This window comes from Genypterus blacodes, unplaced genomic scaffold (genome assembly GCF_046128005.1).
Source record: "Genypterus blacodes isolate CSIRO-AG114 ecotype Tasmania unplaced genomic scaffold, CSIRO-AGI_Gbla_v1 ptg000008l_1, whole genome shotgun sequence".
Taxonomy (NCBI): Eukaryota; Metazoa; Chordata; class Actinopteri; order Ophidiiformes; family Ophidiidae; genus Genypterus; species Genypterus blacodes.
This window is the reverse complement of record NW_027466822.1, coordinates 1,939,295-1,949,278: the sequence shown is the minus strand read 5'-3', so window position 1 is coordinate 1,949,278 and position 9,984 is coordinate 1,939,295. Positions and strand designations below refer to the sequence as shown.

The following is a 9,984-nucleotide window of genomic DNA, read 5'->3' as shown; positions in this document are numbered from 1 at the left end:
TCTTTGCCTTGTAGGCTCTTGTTCAGTGTGTTAAGCTGATCAGGAAGATCAACTAAGAAACCCAAGTCTGCCAACGATAGAGGGTCACTCAGCTCACGTAGAGGCCGGTCCTTCTCTTTCAAAGAACGGTCAATTTCTGATTCTGATGATCTCATTTGGCCTGCGGGCTGGAGGTTGGACACCCCTGCAGTATGGCATCACAAAGGCATACAATGTTGATACAGACAAGCAGTAGTGGGAAAAGATGGTCTCACAACCTTTAGTTCGACACTGAACACACTATCTATCTCTCTGTCTCTCTCTCTCTCGTTTTTAGGGATTGTCCCAAGATCTCCAAAATGCCCCGTAACTGCACGCAATTGTCACGTCAAATGCTTTCTTCTATATTATTATATAATGATATATAAAAATATACCACAAAAAAAACAATTGTAGCAAAACCAAACACAGGTTCCAGAAGAAGTAGTGAGGCCTCTTCCTAATAGACGATCTCTGCTGTACACTACAGCCCGGTTCTACTTCCGGAAACATTTCCCGTAGCTCCCTGTTTGTAAATTTGTTTTGTGTTGTGTTGCATTGCCGACTCTTTGCCATAAAGAAGCCAAACGCGTAAATCTGCGAACATGTTTCATTGAGACGGTTTGTGTAATAGAGTCAGCCGAAGGAAGAAACATGACAAACTGTAGTGAGAAACCAGTGTTTTTCCTGAAGCCATCCTCCAACTGAGCCAGCTAACGGCTAACAGGCTAAACGGCGTATGATCACATTGTAAGTGTACCCGTCTGAGCTGTTTAAGTCTGAAACACAAGGCTGTTAACCACACATACAATATTACGATACATATTGAAAGCTTTACATTTCTGATACTTTTTAGCATAGTTAACGTCATCACACACATCACGTTAACATAATATTCAGGCAGTTCTTTACAATACAGCCATTGCATTGTTGGAGGAGAATTTGTTTTCAATCTTTTATTACATTTCCACGCCATGATGACCACTTTTTTTAATTGGAAACATTAAAATCAGTCTCGTGTTTTGTTTTACACTTTAAGTTTTACATTGTATGGTCATGAAAAGCCTGTTTGTGGTGTGCATATGTGTCACCATAGCAACATAGTCTCAGGTCATCAATAGACCACATATTAATGGTTGTGGTCTAAAGAATATATGAAGTTATACGTAAATGAAAACATATGTCTACATTATTCAAATATGGGATCAGTACCACATTCAAAAATGGCATGACAGAAGTTGGGTGTTTCATTATTTTAATAATTATCATCATATTGTACATATATTTTTTCTTTTAGGTGACTGGTCAGAGTTGTTTCTGAGATGGATGTCAGCATCGCTGTGTCACTAATTCGAGGCCAGATGGGTGCCGTGGTGGAGCGAGCTGTGAACGGAGCAGTGGAGACGGTGCTAGCTGAGATGCTCAGAGTGGTTGGGGTGAAGTTTGAGGAGCTGAAAACCCAAGTTTTGGTGATGAAAAAGGACATGGCAGCGCTTCAAAGGGAGAAGGCCCTGAAGGACAAGGAGAATGACTCCTTTCGAGCAAAGCTGCGGTACACCGAGCTGAAGCTGAAGTACTACAGACAAGGAGTGGAGGAGGAGCTGCAGCAGAGAGCATCTACTTCCACGCTGGTTCGCATCCACCCATCCTCCTTCCCTCCAGCACAGAGGGGTGGAACGGGCGTCCCCCCCACAGAGGCCTCAACGCCGTGCTCCACCCACACCAGGAGCGCAGATGGAGCACTGGCAAGAAGCAACCAAGGTAATGACCACTCTTTCTCAGGCTGACTCATTCCTATGGGTGTTCTCCCAGGAAGCTCCTCTCCACACAGCACCAGCAGAGGAGCTGTCAGAGTGGGCTTCCAGTCAGATGCGGGCATAGCCAGCTCTGCCTCTGACCTATCAAATGTGTTGCTGCCTGTCTCGCTCTCTGTGAGTGCACCTGCAGAGGCTCTGGATACCAGCACAGGTAGACAGCTGGAAGAATGACTGATTGTGATAATTAAGCATATGGTGTATGAATGTGTGTGTATGTGCTGGTTTTCGTTTCTCATTTGGCCGCAACTTCTGAAACATGAACAGACTGAACATTATGTGACATACAGCGGGTAAAATAAGTATTATACACGTCACCATTTTTGTCAGTAAATATCTTTCTAAAGGTGTTATTAATATGGAACTTTCACCAACTGTTGGTAAGAACCCAAGTAACCCATACAGAAACCAAAATAAATAAGTTCAGATATGTAGTTATGTGTAATAATGTGAAAGGACAGGGAAAAAGTATTGAACACATGAAGAAAGGGGGGTGCAAAAATGCATGGGTGGCCAAGACACCAGATGAAATCTATCAGTAATTAGAAAGCAACCCTGCCTCTTGTCAGTGCTAATTAATATCAGCTGGTTTTGTCCCAACTGATGGCCTATAACAATCAAACAAGAAACATCACATGATGGGTAAGAACAAAGAGCTCTCCCAAGACATTCACAACCTTTATTGTTGCAAAACATGGCATTAGTAACAGAAGCTGTTGGGGCCATAATGCAGAAGTGGAAGGAACATCATTTCACCATAAACTGCCACAGCCCTGTGCTCGTTGCAAGGTTTCTGGCAGAGGAGTGAAAATGATTATCAGGTAATCATACAGTATAATTGAAGGAAGGATGAGTGGAAAAATGTACCGAGACATTCCGCGGCCATCTACCGGGGTGACATTTCAGCAAGAAAATGGTCCTAAACACACAATTGGTATCAGAGAAAGAAAATAAAGCTGCTAAAATGGCCCAGCCAATCACCTGACTTGAATCCAAATGAAAATCCATGGATATACTATATTGTTTTGGGTTCTGTGTATGTATGGATTCCTTGGGTTGTTACTAATATCTGTTAAAAAATGTACGTCAATAGCAACTTTAGAAATATATTTACTGAGAAAATATCCAATACTTATTTTCCCCGCTGTATGTCACAAATAACATGGGAAATAATATTCATATAGTATTCACAACTCCCAAATCTGTAGGATCATTGTTTATATTAGAATTAATATTGGTAATTAAATCATTAGGAGTTTCAAATGTCCAATAGGTGACTATATCTATTGATAAACGTTTTGTTATGAGGACCACTCAAATGTGCTTATTAGTGTTGTTGCCTGTATCTATCTCGACATAAATTCTAAGAAATCGATCCATATTAAGGTATTTGTATCATGGGCCAAGATCAAGTTACAAAGAGAGGGTTAGGACTTGTAACACTCTCTTGTGATGCTGAAAACACACTCATTACCAAGTATGTTGCATACAATTCATGCAACACAGGCAAAGACTCCTTATACCCCTGCTGTGTTTACACACAGTGGACAGGTCAGTTTCATTTTATATTGAGGAAGAAAAAATGAAACGAAAACAATAATGAGAACACATTTACAGTTCGGTCCGTAAGTATTTGGACATTGACAGTTTTTACAATTTTGGCTCTTTACACCACCACAATGGACTTGAAATGAAACACTGGAGATGTGCTTTAATTGCAGACTTTCAGCTTGAATTTGACTATTTACATCCAAATCAAGTGAACGGTATACAGTATGTGCCTCCCCATTTTTAAGGGATCAAAAGTAATTGGACAAACTAGCATCCATAGATCAAATTGTCACATTTAATTATTGGTTGCAAAACCTTTGTAGTCAATGACAACCTGGACAGTCTGGAACCCATAGACATCATCAGACATTGGGTTTCGTCCCTGGTGATGCTCTGCCGGGCCTCTACTGCAACTGTCTTCAGTTTCTGCTTGTTCTTAGGGAATTTTCCCTTCGATTTTGTCTTCAGCAAGTGAAATGAATGCTCTATTCTATTGGATTCAGGTCAGGTGATTGATTTTGCCATTGCATAACATTCCACTTCTTCGACTTAAAAACTCTTTGGTTGGAATATGAACAGATAAAATTGCCCGAAACACTTTAGTTAATTCATCCTGATGCTTTTGTCAGCAGTCACATCATCAATTTATACAAGGGAACCAGTTCCATTGGCAGCCATACATGCACACGCAATAACACTACCACCACCATGCTTCACTGAAGAGGTGGTATGCTTTGGATCATGAGCAGTTCCTTTCCTTCTCCATACTCTTGTCTTCCCATCATTCTGGTACAAGCTGATCTTTGCTTCATCTGTCCAAAGGATGTTGTTCCAGAACTCTACAGGCTTTTTAGATGTGCTTTGGCTAACTCTAATCTGGTCTTCCTGTTTTTGAGGCTCACCAATGGTTTACATCTTGGGATGAACCCCTCTGTATTCACTCTGAAGTCTTCTCTTGATTGCTGACTTTGACACAAATACACCTACCTCATGGAGAGTGTTCTTGATCTGGCCAACTTTTGTGAAGGGGTTATTTCTTCACAAGGGAAATAATTCTTCTGTCCACCACATCCACCACAGTTGTTTTTTCCGTGGTCTTTGGGGTCTTTTGCTGTTGCTGAGCTCTCCAGTGTGTTCTTTCTTTTTAACAATATACCAGTTGACGTTCGGGGGTACAAACAGAGGTTCCCCACCCCTGATTCAGATCAAGGCTGCAGTGGTAAATCTCAGAAACACTCCCTCCTAGTGTCGTCTTGAACGTAAGCAGGCCCATAGTAGTTGAGGAGGGGAGTGAAGGCAAGTTCTGAAAACTGCTAGAAACAAAGTGTCTGATTTGGAGGTAATTGAAGTGGTTTGCAGGCAATCAATGTTGTGATGACGGGTTGGAAAAGCTGTTAAAACTACCATCCGAGTACAAGGCAAGGAAACATTGTATGCCTTTATTATGCTATATTTCAAAGGAAGAATCCCAAAATTATGGAAGGAACAGGTATTTTTAGAGTGTTTCCTAAATTGGTTTCACAGTGTTTCCTTAATTGGTACCAAATCTTTAAACGGTACATACACGAGTATGGATTGGAACAAAGTAATCTATACACATACTAGAGCAGGTTATTGGTTTAAGTGTGTGCTTTTTCATAACCTGTGTGTGTGTGTGTGGGGGGGGGGGGGGGGGGGGGCATCCCTTGGCATGCTCGAGAGACAGTATGTGCAGCTGACGGGTCTGCTTCAGAGCTCTGTGTGTTTGTGCCTGAACCCCATGGGAAAACTGCCCACCCAGTCTGAAGTTCGAAGTGATACTGGTGTCTTCTGTGCTATTTTCCCATATTGGTGAACAAAACAATTGAACACACAGCACCCACACAACCCCTTCTCGACAACAGCACTGGCATGTTGGAAACAGTTAATGATTGGCCATAATCCCCACACGATTGATTCTTAGACAATTGCAGCTTGTCTTTACTGGGACAAAGAAATGTATACAGAGCCTATTTATCCTTTGGGATTAAAGTGTTTGTTGTAACTTCCGGGTTGTAGAAATTTCCAATACAGCACAGAAAAAGTTGGACATATTAAAAACTTTAATTAAATCAATCAGTTAGTACGTTCTTACTGATCTGGATTGAACCACATTTTGCAGGTTTGCGTGTTGCAGAGCGAGACACCGTTCACAGCGGAGAGGAGGAGGATGAGTGCGAGTGGACTCTGCAGGCACACACTGAGGATGTGGACTCTGACCTCAACCTGCCCGTTATTCGATCAGGGTCCGCTGAACCACGCCTTCAGTCAGGATCTGCCCTGCAGTCCTTGCATGGCTCCCAGGCTGACAGCTCCACACTGCCCTCTGTTGTCCAACAGGTGAACACACAACACATAACTACTGATCAGTATCAGCGTCATATTGCATTGTAAACGTCCCTCTAAAAAGTTGCTCATATGTTAAGAGATCATCAGAAAGTAAAACACTGAAAATTCATTACTAAATAATAATAATAATAATAAATATGGAAGATAAAAACACAACGGCAGTGTAGATGTGTTATGTTTGTCCTTCCTGCCTGACTCCTGTTGTGCTGTAGGTGAAACAGGAGGCACAGGAGGAGGAGGAGGAGGAGGAGGAGGTGATCTGTATTAAGGAGGAGCCAGAAGAGGAGCAGGAGGTGATGGCTACTCTGATGCTGGACTGCCAGCTACAGCAGCGGAACCTGCCACAGTCAGAGGGGAGAGAGGTCAGTGCTCAGCATTAACGGAGCCTGTGTGTGTGTTTGACATAAATCTATCAGAAAAGAAGAAATATGTAGGTCATATTTTAATGTTACAATAAAAAGCACATGACGCAGGTTGTGGGCCGTCACAGTCACATGTGGAACATCACAGAAGACATATTTGTGTGATCGTTCAGGGTCAAAGGTCAACAACAGAGTGGACAGGACTTCAAGTAAGCCAGAGAAACATTCCTGACCCCACTGTAACATTCAGCTCCACTGGACCAAGCTCTTGTGAGTACCCTTCTGTGAGTGAGTGAGTGAGTAGGTGAGTAGGTGAGTGAGTGAGTGAGTGAGCTATGTTCAACTACATTTACATTTACTTTGTTTAGTTATTGGACAGAAACCTTTATCCAAAGTGATGAACATATGGGATTTGAATACAACACAAGGAAAGACCTAGTCTGAAGAGAACAAGAGTAAGTGTAAAGAGGCTAATTTATTGTGTTAAAGTGTTGCATATTTTTCTCTTTGTCCTCTCAGATCCTCTCACTCAGCTGGCTTCCTCCTTGCCTTCTGTGGTAACTGTGACCCCCGGCATCCCTCCTTGCCCGGGGTCACGGCCCTGGACCAAAGACCTGAGCCTGTTTGAAGAATACAAAATGCGTAGGAACGAGCTCCGGCGGAGAAACGTGAACAGACGCAGAGAGCTGGAGAAAACTCTGCCTCAGCCTCTGCTGGCAGACCTGGTTAGTCATCCTCACTGCACTCTGCATGGCACAGATCTCCAACATGCTTCATTTAGAAGAAACTACCTCAGAAATGTGTCACTGGCGCGTCAGGCACAAACACAGGAAGTCTTGAGGCAGCTGGTTATAGGTTTAGAATGTTGCTCTTCACTCTGGGACAATCGAATGAACTCAAAAGCATCTGAAAGTGTGAGCAGCTGCAAACCTTAAGTGAGGTTAAGTTTCCAGAATCCGCATGAGTTTGAAATCGGAGCATCAGTCTGATTAAAGTAAAGTGTTGCTGTCGATGTTGATGTGATGAAGGTACGAGAGCGCCGGGAGAAGACCAGGCTGAGGGTGGCCAGATGGAGGGCAAAGAGGAAACTGCAGGCATGCTTGAACCAGGCTCAGGTAGGTCAACTCTGTGACAGGAACCACTGCTGTAGTCTTTAACTTAAATCTTTAACTTAATAATAACACAATGAAATTAGCGGTAAATGTTTTCTTAAGCCATTATAAGCGATAACAAGGTAATCACCAACACCCCTGGTATGAAGGTCACCCCTTGGTTTTTTGTCTTGTCCTCTCACAGGCACAAGGTGGCGCTGCAGGGCTTTGTCAACAGCTGGACTTTCCCATCAGTAGCCAGCATCAGCACCCCTGTGGTAAGATCTCAACCCAATATCCCCCTGTTTGCTAGAAGAACTCTATCAAAGTCCGTTTGGCTTGTAGCTCCCAAATTATTGAAGGTGACGTCCCATCCTGCTTTAGATCTACTTAGATTAGAGTGCATTTTTAAGCCTGTTAACAGTGTTTACGAAATGTGAGCGGTAGCAGTAGAACACCCATTCAAGACTTGACAAATTCGAAGCCTGAGTTCGAATTATGTATTCAGATATGCAAAATTGAACCGATCAATGCCCCCGATCATTTTTCACAGTAATGGTTCTCGTCCTGTTTCAGCTTCCTCCCGGCACCAGCAGAGGAGCTCAGCCCCGCCCAACTCCAACAACACGGCATCAACCACCAGCTTCTCTGACTCTGCGCCCTTCACCTCCACCTACTCGCCCTCCCTGCTCCTGGGAGCCGCACAAGCCAATCACCACGCAGTGACATCATCCTCCTCTTATCCACAGGTCAGCCTATCACAGCAGACTGTCTCTCTGCCAGACACGGACGTCTTCTAGTGAGACACATAAATAACACTTCACTGAGCTGGAGTTCAGGAAAACATTCTGAAGACACGACATTACAACCCTTAGCTCAGGATCGTTATATTATAGGATTATAGCATAGGATTATTTTTAAAATGTTACAAGCAATGTGAACAGTAAATTACTAGATTAGTCATCAGGACACATTTTGTATTTTTGAGTGCGGTCCCTTCCAGAACCTTGGCTGGAATGTGTTCTCTGTAGCCTGCACAATGTGCTGACTTCTACTGTATGTTGAGGATAATGGACAGAAGTATTTTTCTTGTTTGATGCACAAATTAGTATATAAATGTTGTGTTGTTGTGTTATGTTATTGATTCTTTATTCATTGTCTTGTTTTTCCCCAAACAAATTGGGCCACAGAGGGTGATGTCCCCAGTAAGGGACATTAACCCCCCCCACAACCACTATGAACTAAGTTAGGCTTTCAAACGTACCTCTTGACAGGATGTAACCCTCGTCATGTATGTGAATATTCATGTCACAGAGGTCAGTTTCCTGCAGCATCTTTTAATGTCACAAGAGTTCTCCTTTAATCTGACTCATGACTCTTGTTTGTTACTACATAGTTGCTGCCATTTAGTCTCTACATAATGTTTATGTTTCTGTAACACAAGCAACCTATGTAAATGTGTGTTTGTTTCCATGCTGGGGCCTGTATGTGCTCAGTGAGTGCTTGACATGTTCACAAAATACGTTATAGAAATTGCACAACTTAAATCTGAATGAAATTGATACAATATGAGTGGTTATGAATATGTTTGTTTTATTATTGTTACAAAATGCGAATTGTGTGTGTCACGGAGCAGACTGCCATGTTTGTGGTTGATCCTGAAGCGCAATTAGGTCATTACACACCCACAACCAAGCCATCTAAACAAACTACCCCAAAACTAAACAACCTGTCGGTATTAATATCCGAGTTATGTGAAAGCACTGATGTGTATCAAAGGTTGATTGCAATGTACAACAGAAGTGAAGAAATCATGATGTTTAATTTCATTTAAAAGTTGGTTACAAATATGTTTTACAAAGAGTAAAGAGTATGAAACATGTTAAATGCAAAGGAGTGGGACATAACAGAGTGAGGTTTAGTTTCTTCTTGTTTCTTTATTTTTATATCACATGCCGGGAGAGGGAAGTGGAGAGCAGCTGGGTCTAAAGGATGAAGTGTGATTCCGTTATACAGCATAAACTGATTATAATGCTGTACCGGAATCTTTAAATCCGGCTGGCTTTCGTAATCATTGATCGAGGTAAATTTGTTTGTCTAAACTAGCTAACGTTTAAGTTAGATCATGATTTGAATGTTGATTATCTGTTAGAAATTGTAACGACTAGCGACACAAGAAAATAAAGGTTGTTATACGTATATTGTTTGTGTTTGTCATTCTTGAAAAGGGCCACTGAAATATCAGCAAAATCCATGTCCTCTACACTCGGGTGCTGTCGACACTCATTCCGTTCTAAATCCCTCACATTCAGGGTTTCTATCTCTCCCTCTGTGTCAAACCCTTCACACTGACCTTTAATGAGGACAGCCCTCACTTTCTGGCAACCCGCTAGGATATTACACCCAGACAGGTGGTCAACTAGTAGCACAACAGCTCAACATACTTTTGCCCTGGTTATTCAGAGATTTGCCCTTTACTGTAGAGTCCCATTAAACTGGGGCAGCATAATCGGTGGCACAACAGTCCGAAGGGGGCTGCTAGGCTGTAGGGTTTAGTTCTACAGATCCAAACGTGTTGCGGATCTGGCCACGGACCCTACCTTTCTCACATGTATGCAAAGTGATATCGTTTCAATCCTCTCCTGTGTCTAGTGTCTCTGACTCGTAAATGCGCTCTTAACACTCCTTAACTCCTCCTGTTTTTATCCGTTTGGGTCAAGTAGTAATTCAATATCCCACAGGTAATTCAGGTTTCTAGCTTATAAAAGTTAAACCTGTTAT

The 9,984-nt window shown here is 42.4% G+C and overlaps 1 protein-coding gene across 1 annotated transcript; it reads left to right on the top strand.

Annotated features, from left to right (window-relative positions):
• Positions 1-514: 514 nt before the first annotated feature.
• Positions 515-9,402, top strand: LOC143005711 (uncharacterized). Its single transcript, XM_076157069.1, has 9 exons — positions 515-768; positions 1,316-1,779; positions 5,524-5,741; positions 5,963-6,112; positions 6,286-6,382; positions 6,632-6,837; positions 7,141-7,227; positions 7,409-7,481; positions 7,780-9,402. The coding sequence occupies exons 2-9, from the start codon at positions 1,341-1,343 to the stop codon at positions 8,001-8,003; spliced, it is 1,494 nt and encodes a 497-aa protein (XP_076013184.1). The 5' UTR covers positions 515-768; positions 1,316-1,340; the 3' UTR covers positions 8,004-9,402.
• Positions 9,403-9,984: the final 582 nt, after the last annotated feature.

Coding starts and splice junctions, on each gene's coding strand:
- LOC143005711 (XM_076157069.1), top strand. CDS start 1,341: ATGGATGTCAGCATCGCTGTGTCACTAATTCGAGGCCAGATGGGTGCC. Junction 1,780..5,523: donor ACTGGCAAGAAGCAACCAAG/GTAATGACCACT, acceptor CACATTTTGCAG/GTTTGCGTGTTGCAGAGCGA. Junction 7,228..7,408: donor CATGCTTGAACCAGGCTCAG/GTAGGTCAACTC, acceptor GTCCTCTCACAG/GCACAAGGTGGCGCTGCAGG.